The sequence below is a fragment of the Bos mutus genome, chromosome 8, assembly GCF_027580195.1.
Source record: "Bos mutus isolate GX-2022 chromosome 8, NWIPB_WYAK_1.1, whole genome shotgun sequence".
In the NCBI taxonomy this organism is placed as follows: domain Eukaryota; kingdom Metazoa; phylum Chordata; class Mammalia; order Artiodactyla; family Bovidae; genus Bos; species Bos mutus.
In genome coordinates, this window is record NC_091624.1 from 50,519,344 (window position 1) to 50,537,340 (window position 17,997).

The 17,997-nt window shown below is 45.2% G+C and overlaps 1 protein-coding gene across 1 annotated transcript in view; it reads right to left on the minus strand.

The window, feature by feature from the left end:
- FRMPD1 (FERM and PDZ domain containing 1) overlaps positions 1–17,997 on the minus strand; it is a 109,059-nt gene that overhangs the window by 10,317 nt on the left and 80,745 nt on the right. The window contains 8 exon segments of the mRNA XM_070375627.1: positions 734–829; positions 980–1,106; positions 2,126–2,262; positions 2,676–2,795; positions 3,894–3,963; positions 3,965–4,017; positions 10,577–10,672; positions 17,521–17,628. Coding sequence (XP_070231728.1) covers positions 734–829; positions 980–1,106; positions 2,126–2,262; positions 2,676–2,795; positions 3,894–3,963; positions 3,965–4,017; positions 10,577–10,672; positions 17,521–17,628 — 807 coding nt within the window.

Here is a 17,997-nt window from a genome sequence, read left to right on the forward strand (position 1 = left end):
ATTGGTAAATTGTCTGGCTTTGTGCTTGAGAGTTCTGGGACTGACTTGTGGGGGCAGAATTCCCTTAAGCCACATCCCACATCACTGACTGCAGCAGAGCACAGAGCTCCAGGCCTAGGCTCCAAAAAGCAGACCAAGGGAGGAATGGATAACACAGCAGAGGACTCTTCTTCTTGTTTTCCCTTCTCAGGTCCACTCCTCACTTCTTCCCTTCTGAATAATCAGGGCCCCAGCCTCCAGTCTAACATTCTTATCTTTTCTTCACGATTTCCCTTTTATCCCTCTTCACCTTCATATATCCAAAGCTCCAGGGTAAACTGATCACAGTATCGTGCCCTCAGAATGCCTTTCCTCTGAAATCTGGCCAAATGCAATCTTCTTGCCTTTCCTTAATGCCTTCTCCCTCCCCATTCAACCTGAAGCTGGCAGTGGTGGTCTCTGTCTTTGACTTTCCAGAATGGTCCTGTGCCTCTCATGGCTTTGCTGCGCCCTGTTTGGGGCCTCGTTGCATCATTTGAGGATGGGAACCGTGTCTCATTCAGCTCTGCCTCCCCCAGCATCTGTCAGAGGGCTGGTGTCAAGCAATGGCATGACAGACGCTCCCTGACATCATAATGTTCACTTTCCCAAACAAACTCTAGTCCATAACAGTCCTCAGGAATTTTAGACTAAAAGATACACTGATGTTCAGAGGCTCTCTTGCATCCCTTATAAGAAGTTCTTTAATACATACCATTAAAGTAGCATTAAAGATTTTCCCACCATACGTCTTGAGTTCCCCAAGGATCTGTAGGTAATTTAAACGTAGCTGGGCAGCAGAAATAAGTTGCTTAAATAAGGGTGAAAAAAAAAGAAAACAAAAAAAGACTGTTGAAGTCAGAGCTATTCATTTGTCTAAAATGCAGGCAATGTTGAAAATTCTCCCCCCGAGGTTTCACAACAGTCAGCGTGTGGTTGGCAGGGGCTGTGGCTAAATTACCTTCTGTCTGGGTTCCAGCAAGTTCTGGTTCCTCTTCATGTGGAAGCTGATGGCTTTCTTAATGTCTTTTCCTTTCATGTTTCGTAGTAAAGTTGGAGATATAAAGTTCTCAATTCCCCAATCCTTCCTGCCATGAGACATTGGAGACAAGGAGGCTCATGTCTACAGCAAACTTGACTCTAATGAAGAACGTAATTATATTTGATTCAGTAGTTATTGTTCCAAGAATACTGTAATTATGAGCTTCTTTCTCAGCAGAAGATATCTGGCTGGTCTTGTGGAGTATATGTAAATATATATATATACATGAATACTGTATATGTGTGATATCTATCTACCTATTTATTTATACAAACACATACCCAGTCCACAAAAATGAGCCATTCTGGAATTAAACCCCATGATCATTCAAGGAGCCCATTACTCCTTACACATGTTCAGCACAGTCTCATAGGGCAACACACAGAACACGTGAATCCCTGAGGCCATGCTTGAGGATGATGCCAGCCTAATCCCCCACCATCCCACCCAACAAACTAGTTAAAAATACAGATTCTCAGGTCCCACTCTCTAGAGATTTAACCTAGGATATCCGGGGGAAGGCCAAGGATTTTTAAAAAATTTTTAAATATAATTCATCAGCAGACAAGACAGAGCTGAGATTTGGTGAAGAGATGAGTAAATCTGGGTGATAACACCCAGAGCAAAGTGACATTTTAAGCTAAGAATCTGGAGATGTCAGAGCCTCAGGACTTGAAACTGCTCTAATAGAAATGTAATACAATAGGATTTTGTTCACCACAAATGAATTTCCAGGGAATTCTTGCTCTCAGAAGAGCTTGATGCTGAAGTTGTCAGGATTTCCTGAGATATCCTCCCAGGAACTGGGAATTTACAAAGGGATCCTGTGTCATCCCATCTGGAGCTGGCTTGGGCCCCAGAGGGAGCATCCAGGTTCTGACCTGGGGGAAGCCAGGCTGTGTTGGAGAGGGTGCAGAGGGAAATGAAGGGAAGACAATGGACAGATGTGGGGGGTGGGTGAGTGTCAGCTTCGTGTGGATTCTGGCCATCCTGGCCCAGCGCCAGCCAAGTGATAAATGCAACACAGCTGCTGTTGGCGGGACATCGAAGTCCCCTGCCACTCACTCTATGTACTTCAAAGAGATCTTCTGTGGCTGCGCACATGCGTAGATCCGCTCCTGGATGTGCAGGGCTGCCAGGCGGAGCGCCGAGCTGCACTTCATTTCAACCGCAAAGCGCTCCTGGAGCACATCGCTGCAGCTCTAGGAGAGATGAGATCAGAGACACTGGGAAAGAAGAACACATGGATTGGGTTCCTAGTGCTCTCGGGTGAAAGGCAACTTGGAGATCTAGCTCTGCCAATTCTTGCCTGTGTGACCCTGGTTGCCCCTTTTGGCAATAAAAACTTAACTCTAAAGATCCTAAATGGTGTTAGAAAATGTAAATCTACATGGAGGACTAATCTCTAAGTTCATTAATATATTGCAAATCGCCTAACATAGCAACTCAGTGACATAAAATGGAATTCTAAGGGATAATCAGGCCTACTCTCCCTCAGACCAAGATAATCCCTACCAGTGAGTTGCTTAATTGCCTCGAGCTCATGTTGAAAATAACCCAATGTGCCATCTTTGAGAAAAACCACTGTTATTTTAGGAAGGGCAGACCAGGTCACCTGCAGATAGAGGTATTCAAAGGCCACGGGGTCTTCTTTCAGGAGGTCCAGGGGGTCCCTGGGGACAAAACAAACCCTGAAGAGGCAGCGGTAGTCATGTGACTCCTCCCTTTCCACTACCTGCAATGCATAAGAGAGACACAGTTCATCTTCTGTTTTTGTTCTCAGTTATTCCACAAACAACTTAAATAAAAAAAGACAATGAAAGACAGTCCCTAGAGATTTCACTTTTAGTTCTTCCCAAGTCAGCACAGACCTGTGCCCTTGACTGACTTTCCCATGGGTATAAGATGTAAAAAGCTCAAAAGAACAGTTTCCCACTTATCCCATCAACCTGTTCCCATTTCCAGAAGAAATCTCTGCATCTGGTTTCTTATATACCCTTCCAGAGACTGTCTATGGGTATTTATGCTCCTATAAATGTACATTCCTTTATTTCCCATAAATAGTAGTATACAATACATTATGTGGGTATATATAATAAATATGCCCTGTACCTTATTTTTTTTTCACTTCAGCTATTTCAGTGGTTTAATTTGATTTCTTTTTCCAATGCTAATGGAACAGAAGTGATTTTTTTAAAGTTTGTAAGCAGCAATGTTAGGAAATGAGTGACCACGGCAGGAATTCGTCTGCAATGAGGAACACTCAGAGCGGCTTCCATGAGCTCATGCCTTGTTCACGCTGCTCCACTTCTTTAAAAAAGCCCCTTTTCCTTTTCCAATTACTGAAATCCTACTTATCTTTATAGTAGTACACACTCAATAAGAATTTATGGAACTGACCTGTGTTTGGCTCTTGAAAGCTGGTATAACAAATCACTGCATGGCTTAAAGACTGAGAGATACAGATGGACAGTGTTAGCCCTGTCCTGCTCAGGACAAGCCTCACAGAAAGGGCTGAGACCCAGCAACAGATGCTTTCCTGACATCTCAAAGGTGGGAGGTTCAGAGAAAGGTCATCAGAGCTGGGAGCAAAAGATGGGGTCTAGAGGTTGCATTACCTTGCTCATCTATCTAAGCCTCTTTCTCCTTGTCTGCAAAATGGAGGCCTGCCTAACTTTGTTTGCAAACCAGGCTGAGTGAGCTCTGTGCTGTCTGGGCACAAGAAAGCACATCAAACCTGCAGATGCACTGCACCCTGTACCCAAAGGCTGTGGCCAAGGCAGGCAGCTCACCCTGCCCAGATCTCCCCACTGGGAGCAGAGGCAGGTGCTACCTGCTGGATGAGCTCCTCCTCATGCAGCAGGTGCAGCCGGGAGACATTGTACTGCTCCTCCAAGACCAGCGAAGTACTCTGTGCTTCGGATCGACAGCTTCTCCTTCACCGTGAGGATGATGTCCTGTGGGCACAGAGGCACAAGGGTCACCAAGGAGCGGGCTGGTCCTCACATTCAGGCACAGAGCGGGGAGGACTCCCCTGACTCCCCTCCGCTCCTCCGTGCTGCCAGGGAAAGAAAGGCCCGTGCTGGCTGGGTCCACTGCCAACACAGGAGGCTAATTTTGATGGGCCCCACGTGGGACTTCTCATCACCCCTTCAGGGCCCTGTGCCCGCTGCTCTCTTCCCCTCAGGGCTCCAGTGCCCCCCGCATGGCCGCCCTCTCCGGCTTTACTTGGGAGGCTGAAGCTATCCCTTGGGGCCTTACGCCCCTCTTCAAGGTCTCCAGATCCATCCTATCTCTGGAGTCTGCACTGTCAATTGCTTACCAGACATAATCCCACCACCTGCCCTCTCTGCCACTGACAGAAATCAATCTGATGCCTCTGAACCTGTTTCTTCTTGTGAAATAGAGGATAATGATGCCCACTTAGAGGGGCTGATGGGGTGAGTCTAGCATCTAGCAGGTAAATACTGGGCCACCAGAACTGCCATGCCACACTCCCCTCGTTCACTACAGGGCCCCCTGGGCATCACAAGGTCTTTGCTGCCTCGGGGCATTCAAAGTGCTGTTTCCTCTGCCTGGCACACTCTTCCTGCACGCTTCCCAAGGCTACCTCTGGTCTCTGTATCTAAATGTGACTGTCCCTGTTATTCTGTGCTAGGGTCCTTCATCACTATGAGATCTTCTTCGATGACAGCACCGTTCTTCAGTAATAGACAGTACAGTGAAGTGAATGGGCTCTAGGCCTAGACTTCTAATCACTAGCTTTGTTTCCCTGGATAACGTGCTTACTCTCCATGCCTCAGTGGTTTCATCTCTAAAATGGTCATAATAGTGACATCTCTCTCGGGGGTTGTGTGAATTAAATGGCTATCCCCATACGTGGCCTTTAGAATAGCACCTGGCAGATGACAGGTGTTCACTGCCTGGTAGCTGCTGATATCTGTTTTTCTGCTTATTGTCATTTACCTGCTAGATGCTAGACTCCCCCAGAATGTGAACCTCGCTTGTCTTGTACTCCATTATATCTGCAAAGCTTGGCATTCAGTGATGCTCAGTAGACTTCCATTCAATGAATAAACAGTCATCATGGACTCATCATACACATCCTGCTAGAATTTTAGATTTAGTAAGTGCCAAACCATCGGGCACTACCTGCTCCTCATGGCTCCCCATTCTGAATCCTCTTCCTGCTTTCTCCATCGCCCCCCATAACTAACCGGTGACTAGGTCCTAAAGTTCACTCACCTCGAAACTCAACAACATTAGTTCAATGCCTACTGTGTGCTGGCCATGATAGAGAGCCCCTCTCATGGCTCTGTCCACTCTCTCCATTCTCCATTTGGCTTCAGCACACACATTTGTCCTGGCTTTGTTGATTCATGTCCTAAGGAACACCCTGCTACCCTATCTGACTCCATCCTACATCTAGAGCAGAGGTTGGAAACCAAATCCAGCCCATTGCTTGTTTTTGTAATTACAGTCATATGTGAACACAGCTACACCCATTCTCTACACTGGCAGAGGTGAGTAACCATGACAGAAGCCCCCGGCCCATAAAACCTACCGCATTCATTATCTGGCTCTTTACAGAAAGAGTTTGCTGACCCTTGACCTAGAGGAACTTGTCTAAGCCTTGTACTGCTCATGCTCTCCCTGGCTCAAGAATTTTCAGTGCCTCCTCCATCATGGCCCACTAGCCCAAATCCAGATTCCTCAATTAACATTAAAGGTTCTCAAGTATCAGGTGCCAACCCATTTATTCCACTTTATCCTTTGCTGCTGCTTCTGTTGCACTTTGCTTGCAAGCCCCATGTACTTGCTAAACTTTCCCATCACTGGGTCTTTGTTGGTGTCACTCCCCATGACTGGAAATCTGTCTTCACATACCACTCCTGACCCATTCCTGTCCATCTTTCCAAGTTGATCTCATAGGCCACCACATCCTGGGGGCCATTCCTTGCTACCTAGCTGGAAGCTCTCACTCCTGGGAGCCCACAGCACCCCATTTTCACATCCTACTTTCCTGCTTCTGAACACACTGCATTTGCCATAGTTTCTTCATGAATTAACCTGAGGTCCCATCTCCTCACCCCAGCCCCACCCCAACACTCTGGGCTCCCTAAGAGAGTGACCCTAGGGAGTTTATTTCTGTATCATTAACAGCTTTGCTAGCACTCAAAAGTATCACTAAGTGACATATTATTTTCCTTGACTTAGAGAAAGAGTGGAGAAGGCAATGGCACCCCACTCCAGTACTCTTGCCTGGAAAATCCCATGGACGGAGGAGCCTGGTGGGCTGCAGTCCATGGGGTCGCAAAGAGTTGGACATGACTGAGTGACTTCACTTTCACTTTTCACTTTCATGCATTGGAGAAGGAAATGGCAACCCACCCCTGTGTTCTTGCCTGGAGAATCCCAGGGACGGTGGAGCCTGGTGGGCTTCCGTCTATGGGGTCGCACAGAGTCAGACACGACTGAAGTGACTTAGCAGCAGCAGCAGAGAAAGCGGGTTTTAAGAAAACTCTTGCTTCTCTTGGTAAGGGAGTGAGGAAGAGAAGTTGCTGATGACTTGACAGTGTTTTTTTCTCTTTTTCACCCATACAATTTGCTTATATCCCCCTCTCTTTTTCTGTCACAAAGAGCTAAAAGATTTGCTCTGTAAAAATTGGGCTATTACAGATAAGTGAGATTAACCAGTACTATACTAGCTAAGTCCTTGCCCATTTCCCCAACTCCATGTGTCATCTTGGCTTTAATTCCCCTGTGGTATGTGTTTTATTGTAAATCATCTCAAAGTCTTTTTGGCCACAGAAGGAGGACTCCCTCCCCTTCCAGTGCACCCCACCCCCCATTCCAGTGCACTCTGCTCAAAGGTGACAGAAGTAGAAACCATGTCTAATGCATTTGCATAGCTTCTATGCTGAATGGCAACATGGTCAGCTCCAGTGCAGGGTTCAGAGACAACAGACCAAGTTGGAAGAACTGATTTTGATGAGTTTCGGATATCTCAGTGTTCTCATCTGAAAAGTGAGACATCTGTCACCTTACAAGGTTACTGGGGGCACTAAGTGAGATAGCAAATAAGGAAGTGCCCAGGGAATGCCAGACATGGAATGACACTGAACAAATCCATTTCTCCCTCCTATTCCTCCTCTGGGCTTGAACTTCCCAGGGCCAGACAGGCTTTCTCTAGCTTCTTTTCAGTCATGCTGAAGTAAGAATGAAATAGGGCATTTGTGGCAGCCCTAGGAACTGCCATTAAAGTATGACCTAAATCAAATCCCTTACGATTATACAGTGGAAGTGAAAGATTCAAGGGATTAGATCTGATACAGTGCCTGAAGAACTATAGATGGAGGTTCATGACGTTGTACAGAAGGTGGTAACCAAAACCATCCACAAGAAAAAGAAATGCAAACAAGACAAAATGGCTCTCTGAGGAGGCCTTCCAAATAGCTGAGAAAAGAAGAGAAGTGAAAGGCAAAGGAGAAAAGGAAAGATATACCCAACTGAAGGCAGAGTTCCAAAGAATAGCAAGGAGAGATAAAAAAAAGAAAGCCTTCCTAAGTGATCAATGCAAAGAAACAGAGGAAAACAATAAAATGGGAAAGACTAGAGATATTTTCAAGAAAATTAGAGATACCGAGAGAATATTTCATGCAAATATGTGCACAATAAAGGACAGAAATGGTATGGATCTAACAGAAGCAGAAAGTATTCAGAGGTGGCAACAATACACAGAAGAACTATACAAAAAAGATCTTAATGACCCAGATAACCACGATGGTGTGATCACTCACCTAGAGCCAGACATCCTGGAGTCTGAAGTCAAGTGGCCTTAGGAAGCATCAGTACAAACAAAACTAGTGGAGGTGATGGACTTCCAGCTGAGCTACTTCAAATCCTAAAAGATGATTCTGTTAAAGTATGCACTCAAAATGCGAGCAAATATGGAAACCTCAACAGTGGGCATAGGACTGGAAAAGATTAGTTTTCATTCCAATCCCAAAGAAAGGCAATGCCAAAGAATGTTCAAACTACCACACAATTGCACTCATCTCATATGCTACAAAAGTAACGCTCAAAATTCTCCAAGCCGTGTTTCAACAGTACATGAACCGTGAACTTCCAGTTCAAGCTGGATTTAGAAAAAGCAAAGGAACCACAGATCGAATTGCCAACATCCGCTGGATCACCAAAAAAGCAAGAGAATTCCAGAAAAACATCTACTTCTGTTTCATTGACTACACTAAAGCCTTTGACTGTGTGGATCTCGACAAACTGTGGAAAATTCTCCAAGAAATGGAAATACCATACCACCTTACCTGACTCCTGTGAAACCTGAATGCAGGTCAAGAAGCAACAGTTAGAACTGCACATGGAACAATGGACTGGTTCAAAATTGGGAAAGAAATATGACAAGACTGTATGTTGTCACCTTGCTTATTTAACTTATAAGCAGAGTACAGCATGAGAAATGCCGGGCTGGACGAAGCATAAGCTAGAATCAAGATTGCTGGGAGAAATATCAACAACCCCAGATATGCAGATGATACCACCCTTATGGCAGAAATTTGAAGAGGAACTAAAGAGCCTCTTGGTGAAAGTGAAAGAGGAGAGTGAAAAAGCTCACTTAAAACTCACCATTCAAAAAACTAAGATCATGGCATCCAGTCCCATCACTTCATGGCAAATAGATAGGGAAACAATGCAAACAGTGACAGATTTTATTTCCTTGGGTTCCAAAATCACTGCAAATGGTGACTGCAGCCATGAAATTAAAAGACACTTGCTCCTTGGAAGAAAAGCTATCACAAACCTAGACAGCATATTAAAAAGCAGACATTACTTTGCTGACAAAGGCCCATATAATCAAAGCTATGTTATCATGTATGTGTGTGAGAGTTGGACCATAAAGAAAGCTGAGTGCCAAAGAACTGATGCTTTTGAACTGTGGTGTTGGAAAAGACTCTTGAGAGTCCCTTGGACTGCAAGGAGATCCAACCAGTCCATCCTAAAGGAAATCAGTCCTGAATATTCATTGGAAGGACTGATGCTGAAGCTGAAACTCCAATACTTTGGCCACCTGATGCGAAGAGTTGACTCATTTGAAAAGACCCTGATGCTGGGAAAGATTGAGGGCAGGAGGAAAAAGGAACAATAGAGGATGAGATGGCTGGACAGCATCACTGACGCAATGGGAACATGAGTTTGAGCAAGCTCCAGGAGTTGGTGATGGACAGGGAAGCCTGGCATACTGCAGTCCATGGGGTCGCAAAGTGTCAGACACAACTGAGCAACTGAACAACAATAGGAATTGCCAAAGGAAGGTGCCAGGGAACACTGGTGGTATGCGTGCATTATGTTGGCATGTGTGCACACACGTGTGTGTGCAATATGTGTGTGTGTGTATCTTGTCCAGTACCTAGAGGTGTACCTACCCACCTGAACCTGCTCTTCTTCTAATAAGAGGAACTGGGCTCAGTGTTGACTCTTACATGGTTTCTAATGTTTGAACAAGTCCTTTGTTTCTTCCCTGGAGCCTGCCTCTAACACCATGTGCTCCCTTATTGAAAAACTATAGTGCTATCCCCTATCGTCTATGGATAAAATCCCAATTCCACTGCCTGCCATGCAAGGCCATCCCTGCAGCCAGTGTGCACCCTCTCCCACTCCCCCTACAAGGAAACGGTCTCTGCTCCAGTCCCATGGGATGGTTTACTACTTCCCAGGCGATGCCTGTCTTACTGGCTCTCTGCCTTGTTCATGGGACTTCTTCAGCCTGATGTACATCCTCTGACCCCTCTACAGCTGTGCCCCCACCTACCGTTGATGAATCCTTAGTCACCCTTCAAAGCCTAGCTCAGGTCCAGCTTCTCGGCAAAGCCTTCTCTGACATTCTGATGGGATGAGACAGAGGGCTCCTTCTCTTGTATGCTAAGCACGCCCCTTGGCCCTCTCTCTACAGCCCTTCCTTCATCCTGCCCTGGACTGTTGGGAGCTCCTTGGATGTCCATTTTCCCTCAACTAGACTGCAAGCTAGGGGGACAGAGACCACTTTCTACCTCTCTCTGTATCACCCGCCTCAGAGTGTCTCCTTTGTGGGAACGTAATTAAATCTAATTCAAACTGACTTCCATCCAGAACAGAATTCCCAGGGGCCTGGACCTGCCCTGATACCTTGCTTGGGTTTTTTAGTGACTCTGGCCTTTTGGGAAGCAGGTGGAGTCCCATACAAGAGGCAGAAAATCCCAGTGGTTAATGGGGAAGGCTAATGAGTTGTATTGGGTACTTCATCTCTCTGAACCCTGATTCCCTCCCCTGCAAGAGGGTGACTAATATATCAGCTTGCTGGGTGTTTGTGCAATGAACTGAGATGACACAGGGCTTGGCTAACTGCAGGTGCTCAGACCATGGGATTGTGAGATCGCTGAGGCAGCTGCTAGCAAGATGCCTGGGGGTCCTGGGAGCCAGCAAATTCTCACCAGAAAGAGAGTCAAGTTTACTCCAAATTACCTTCACAGTCGTGTGTGCCTCAAACTTGAAAGCTTTGGTCTGTCCATTCTCCAGGTACAACTTGAGCACGTTGGGCATACACAGCAGAGAATTACCCTGGAAGACACAAGAGCAGTGTCAAAACTGTCCCTCCCTGTTCCTGGATGTGACAGAGCCTGTTTCCCTGGCCCTGCCTTGGTGTGGAGAGCAGGATTCTCCCCAACTTCCTCACCACATTGTAGGCTGACTCTTGACATTAAGAGATTTCTGCAAGGGAGGAGGCCTACGCCACACAGATACAGGCTTTGTTCCAGGGCCAGTCACAAGAACTGTTCGACAGGAGGGAGGAGGGTGAAGAGTGAGCCCTGCCACGGGCATGCTGATGGCATTGCGCAGGCATGTATGATACCATCCACTGACACGTCACTGCTTGTTGCCATCTACAGCAAATCAAGTGACAAGCAAGCCCACTGCCCCAAATGGGCCTGAGATTCTCGCACTGTGCCTTGTAGGCTTGGGTGAAATGGGGGGCAGGAAGCTCCCTGAGAGTCTCCTCAACATTTCACTGCTGCATTCTCTGTAGTAAAGCATCACCAAAGGGCAGAGGGCTGCTTTCCACCTCTTGTTGTTGCTCAGTTGTTCAGCCGTGTCTGACTCTTTGCGACCCCATGGACTGCAGGATACCAGGCTCCCCTGTCCTTCACCATCTCCCAGAATTTGCTCAAACTCATGTCCATTGAATTGGTGATGCCAACCAACATCTCATCCCCTGTCACCTTCTCCTCCTCCTGCCCTCAATCTTTCCCAGCATCAGGGTATTTTCCAGTGAGTCAGCTCTTTACACCAAGTAGCCTCTACTCACCCCAACTATCACTCTGGATTCATGGGACCCCTTGAGGGGTTCTGCCATTCTTGGAGGGCTTTTAGGGAGGGAAGCACAGGACTGGTCTGTGTTTGGTGACCCCAGGCCAGCCAAAATTCCTGAGGCAGAGCAGGGCAAGGGAATCATTCCCTTTGGGTTTGGAGAAACCCTTAGGGCTGGCTCTCTTAAAAAGTGACTTCTGAGTGTTGAGCTGTAGACAAAGAAGTGGCTGGTGCCCTTCAGAACCTATAAGAGATTCTAGAGTCTCCAGGATTTGAGCTACAACTGCCCCCCAGCTCTCATCTCTGGAAGCCCACCTAGGTTAGAAGCTTATCACCTTTTTTCAGAAAACTGACAGTCTTTTTCAGTTAAGAATTTTGTATCTTCTAAATATAAGGGCGTTTGTATCTTTTAAGCAAGACACATTCATCACTCTATATAACTTTCTTTTTTGAAAGCCAGAGTACTTTTATGGAAGAAAAGGCATATGTTCATACCCCAGGGCCCGTTCACACTCAACCAGGGATGAGGGATTTTAAACCCTTCACTCTGCTGTCATCTCCTGACTCTGGTTTTAGGTATTTAGAAATCTTAATCTTTGGATTTTCCAAGTATGACTGCTTTCCTTGATCCTTGTGATTTACAAAAAAATACATTCATAACATCACCACATAACTAACACTATTTACTTTTCTCTAAGGCTTCTTCCAATTTTTATCTATACCTGTAAATAGCTTTCAGAGAACTGCACTAATAGATTATACACAATTCTATGTGTATTTTCACTCAACTCATATATACTTATTCATGTGAGTTTAATGTTTATAATTTTAATGGACTTATAAATATTCTATTGAGTTGAAACATCAGAATTTCTGTAACCATTTCTCTGCCTAAGCATTTAACATTTTCTCAAAAATTTTTGTGAGATATACATATATATATCTTTAAATACATGGATTTTTGCATTTATTTTATAGAAATAAATTAATAAGAATGTGATCCTTGGGCCATTTTTATGGCATTCATTAACTTTTTTTCTATTCCCAAAGATTAAATCAATTTACAAAGCCGCCAATTAGTACATGAATGCAGCTACTGTCTCAGTATCCGGGCTTATATTTTCCTTTTTTGTGCTAATTTATTAATTATAAAGTGGCAGTTCTTAATATTTTCCTTTGCATTTCTTTAATGGCTAGCAAATTTAAGAATATTTGAAATGCTGGTTTCCTTAAGTCAGGCAGAGAAAAATAATACTGCATGATGCCGGCTGCGACGGGCGCGCCATAGCGCGGCCGAGAGGAGCCACCCCACGTCCGAGGTCAGGGGCAGAAGCCAGGAGGACCCCATGCCCGAAGGGCGGCGGCCAAGAGTAGTTACCCCACGTCCCAGGTCAGGGGCAGCGGCTGAGAGTACCAGACTGCGACGCGCAGGAACGGCCGAGAGGAGCTACCCGGCCGAGGTCAGGGGGCGCGGCCGAGAGGAGATACCCACGCCGGAGGCCAGGGGCGGCGACGAGAGGAGTTACCCTGCGTCCGAGGTCAGGGGCGGCGGCAGGGAGGAGCTACTCAACGCCCCTAAGCCCGAAGCCAATGGCAGCAGAGGGGAGGAGCAACCACAGGACAGAGGCCAGGGGCGGTGGCCGGGAGGACCAACCCCACGTCCAAGGAGCCGTGGCTGCGCGGGCGCAGGAGGGCCTAGAAGAGCTATCCCACATTGAAGGTCAGGAAGGGCGGCGGTGAGGAGATACCCCTCATCCAAGGCAAGGAGCAATGGCTGCGCTTTGCCGGAGCAGCCGTGAAGAGATACCCCACGCCCAAGGTAAGAGAAACCCAAGTAAGATGGTAAGTGTTGCAAGAGGGCATCAGAGGGCAAACACCCTGAAACCATACTCACAGAAAACTAGTCAATCTAATCACACTAGGACCACAGCCTTGTCTAACTCAATGAAACTAAGCCATGCCCCTGGGGCAACCCAAGACGGGCAGGTCATGGTGGAGAGATTTGACAGAATGTGGTCCACTGGAGAAGGGAATGGCAAACCACTTCAGTATTCTTGCCTTGAGAACCCCATGAACAGTATGAAAAGGCAAAATGATAGAATACTGAAAGAGAAACTCCCCAGGTCAGTAGGTGCCCAATATGCTACTGGAGATCAGTGGAGAAATAACTCCAGAAAGAATGAAGGGATGGAGCCAAAGCAAAAACAATACCCAGCTGTGGATATGACTGGTGATAGAAGCAAGGTCTGATGCTGTAAAGAGCAATATTGCATAGGAACCTGGAATGTCAGGTCCATGAATCAAGGCAAATTGGAAGTGGTCAAACAAGAGATGGCAAGAGTGAATGTTGACATTCTAGGAATCGGCAAACTAAAATGGACTGGAATGGGTGAATTTAACTCAGATGACCATTATATCTACTACTGAGGGAAGGAGTCCCTCAGAAGAAATGGAGTGGCCATCATGGTCAACAAAAGGGTCCGAAATGCAGTACTTGGATGCAATCTCAAAAATGACAGAATGATCTCTGTTCGTTTCCAACGCAAACCATTCAGTATCACAGTAATCCAAGTCTATGCCCCAACCAGTAACGCTGAAGAAGCTGAAGTTGAATGGTTCTATGAAGACCTACAAGACCTTTTAGAACTAACACCCCAAAAAGATGTCCTTTTCATTATAGGGGACTGGAATGCAAAAGTAGGAAGTCAAGAAACACCTGGAGTAACAGGCAAATTTGGCCTTGGAATATGGAATGAAGCAGGGCAAAGACTAATAGAGTTTTGCCAAGAAAATGCACTGGTCATAACAAACACCCTCTTCCAACAACACAAGAGAAGACACTATACATGGACATCACCAGATGGTCAACACCGAAATCAGATTGATTATATTCTTTGCAGCCAAAGATGGAGAAGCTCTATACAGTCAGCAAAAACAAGACCAGGAGCTGACTGTGGCTCAGACCATGAACTCCTTATTGCCAAATTCAGACTTAAATTGAAGAAAGTAGGGAAAAACCACTAGACCATTCAGGTATGACCTAAATCAAATCCCTTATGATTATACAGTGGAAGTGAGAAATAGATTTAAGGGCCTAGATCTGATAGATAGAGTGCCTGATGAACTATGGAATGAGGTTCGTGACATTGTACAGGAGACAGGGAGCAAGACCACCCCCATGGAAAAGAAATGCAAAAAAGCAAAATGGCTGTCTGGGGAGGCCTTACAAATAGCTGTGAAAAGAAGAGAAGTGAAAAGCAAAGAAGAAAAGGAAAGATATAAATATCTGAATGCAGAGTTCCAAAGAATAGCAAGAAGAGATAAGAAAGCCTTCTTCAGCGATCAATGCAAAGAAATAGAGGAAAACAACAGAATGGGAAAGACTAGGGATCTCTTCAAGAAAATCAGAGATACCAAGGGAACATTTCAATCAAAGATGGGCTCGATAAAGGACAGAAATGGTATGGACCTAACAGAAGCAGAAGATATTAAGAAGAGATGGCAAGAATACACAGAAGAACTGTACAAAAAAGATCTTCACGACCCAGATAACCACGATGGTGTGATCACTGACCTAGAGCCAGACATCCTGGAATGTGAAGGCAAGTGGGCCTTAGAAAGCATCACTACGAACAAAGCTAGTGGAAGTGATGGAATTCCAGTTGAGCTATTCCAAATCCTGAAAGATGATGCTGTGAAAGTGCTGCACTCAATATGCCAGCAAATTTGGAAAACTCAGCAGTGGCCACAGGACTGGAAAACGTCAGTTTTCATTCCGATCCCAAAGAAAGGCAATGCCAAAGAATGCTCAAACTACCGCACAATTGCACTCATCACACACGCTAGTAAAGTAATGCTCAAAATTCTCCAAGCCAGGCTTCAGCAATATGTGAACCGTGAACTTCCTGATGTTCAAGCTGGTTTTAGAAAAGGCAGAGGAACCAGAGATCAAATTGCCAACATCCGCTGGATCATAGAAAAAGCAAGAGAGTTCCAAAAAAAACATCTATTTCTGCATTATTGACTATGCCAAAGCCTTTGACTGTGTGGATCACAATAAACTGTGGAAAATTCTGAAAGTGATGGGAATACCAGACCACCTGATCTGCCTCTTGAGAAACCTGTATGCAGGTCAGGAAGCAACAGTTAGAACTGGACATGGAACAACAGACTGGTTCCAAATAGGAAAAGGAGTTCGTCAAGGCTGTATATTGTCACCTTGTTTATTTAACTTATATGCAGAGTACATCATGAGAAACGCTGGACTGGAAGAAACACAAACTGGAATCAAGATTGCTAGGAGAAATATCAATAACCTCAGATATGCAGATGACACTAGCCTTATGGCAGAAAGTGAAGAGGAACTCAAAAGCCTCTTGATGAAAGTGAAAGTGGAGAGCGAAAAAGTTGGCTTAAAGCTTAACATTCAGAAAACGAAGATCACGGCATCCGGTCCCATCACTTCATGGCAAATAGATGGGGAAACAGTGGAAACAGTGTCAGACTTTATTTTTCTGGGCTCTAAAATCACTACAGATGGTGACTGCAGCCATGAAATTAAAAGACGCTTACTCCTTGGAAGGAAAGTTATGACCAACCTAGATAGCATATTGAAAAGCAGAGACATTACTTTGCCAACAAAGGTTCGTCTAGTCAAGGCTATGGTTTTTCCTGTGGTCATGTATGGATGTGAGAGTTGGACTGTGAAGAAGGCTGAGCGCCGAAGAATTGATGCTTTTGAACTGTGGTGTTGGAGAAGACTCTTGAGAGTCCCTTGGACTGCAAGGAGATCCAACCAGTCCATTCTGAAGGAGAACAGCCCTGGGTGTTCTTTGGAAGGAATGATGCTAAAGCTGAAACTCCAGTACTTTGGCCACCTCATGAGAAGAGTTGACTCATTCGAAAAGACTCTGATGCTGGGAGGGATTGGGGGCAGGAGGAGAAGGGGACGACAGAGGATGAGATGGCTGGATGGTATCACTGACTTGATGGACGTGAGTCTGAGTGAACTCCGGGAGTTGGTAATGGACAGGGAGGCCTGGCGTGCTGCGATTCATGGGGTCGCAAAGAGTCGGACATGACTGAGCGACTGATCTGATCTGATCTGATCACTTATGTGTAGAATCTAAAAAGTAAAACAAACTAGTGAATACAACAAAAAGAGACAGACTCACAGATATAGAGAATAAACTACTGGTTACCAATAGGGTGAAGGAAGAGGGGAGCGGCAAGGTAGGGGTAGGGCATTAAGAGGTACAAACTATTGTATATTAAATAAATAAGCTACAGATATATTGTATAGGACACGGAATATAGCTGATATTTTTTAATAACTATAAATGCAGTATATAACCTTTAACAATTGTTAGTCACAATGCTGAAACCTGAAACTTGTATATCAACTATACCTCAATGATTTAAAAAAAAAAAAATCCAAACATAGGTTTTTATTTCAGATTCTTCTAGGGTCAGTCTTGTCTCCTGAACCCCCATATTCAATCACATCAATCCTGGGTATTCCATATCAAAAAGGACTAGACAGCATATTATAGTGGAAAACAGAAAAACTAAAGTCACACAGACCTGTTCTCCTGTATTTCCTAGCTGTATGATCTCAGAAGTTAATTCTCTTAACCTCTTTAAGCTTCTGTTTCTTCTTTGTTAAAATATCTTCCCTTACAGGGTATGGTGATGATGAAGGACTATGTACCCAAGATGTTTTGATTCACGTATTAGAGATTCAGTAGATGATAGGGTCTTTTAAAAAAGCAACCCCTGCCACCATCTCTACTATCAATGTATCACTTTCAGAGGGAGTACTAAGTTAGAAGATTCAGAATGAGAAGTGAATAACTGGAACATGTTGAAATTTCAAGCTAGAAAAATGGAGTCTCAGAAAGACACAGTCATACCCAGTGTGTCTCTCCCTGTCCCTGGTTTGTAGGCACCTTATTGAGCGAGCATAGAGCCTCCAGCGAGCCCACTACACTCCCACTTTGTCCCCTCCGTGCTGTAGATTCCAGCGTCTCCAGGAGACAGTGCCAGGAGGCAGCATGCCTGCTTCATGAACAGCCATTTCCACCCCCTGACCAGTGCTGCACCTGGCTGTGTCCACTGACGAGCACTTCCTCCGCAAAGTGCACCTTCACGGGGTTGGTCTTCAGCCTGGCTCGCTTCTCTTCTGTCAGGAAGGAGGACTTGGGGACTCCCTGCAAAACATTAACATGACGCTCTTTAGAACAGGACTTTCAAAAAAGCCATGTGCATCTTCTCATTTCTTAAAAGCAAAAGCTCTGACAGCTACTGAGAGCTCAATTAAAACCACAAAGAAGAATGATATCCAATTAAAGATCTCTTTTCATAAAATTTAGAGATCTCAACCAAATATGTCTTGTGTGTCTGAGAAAAGCTAAAGCTTTAACACATTGGCCCAAGGCTGTGGTATGATGAAGACAAAGAGAACTGGCCTGTGAACAGAGAGACCTGAATTCTAACCCAACTTCAGCTACTCAACAGTTCTGAGAACCACCTTAAACACAAATTATTATGGAAGAAAACCAGTTGTGAGTGTGTGTGTG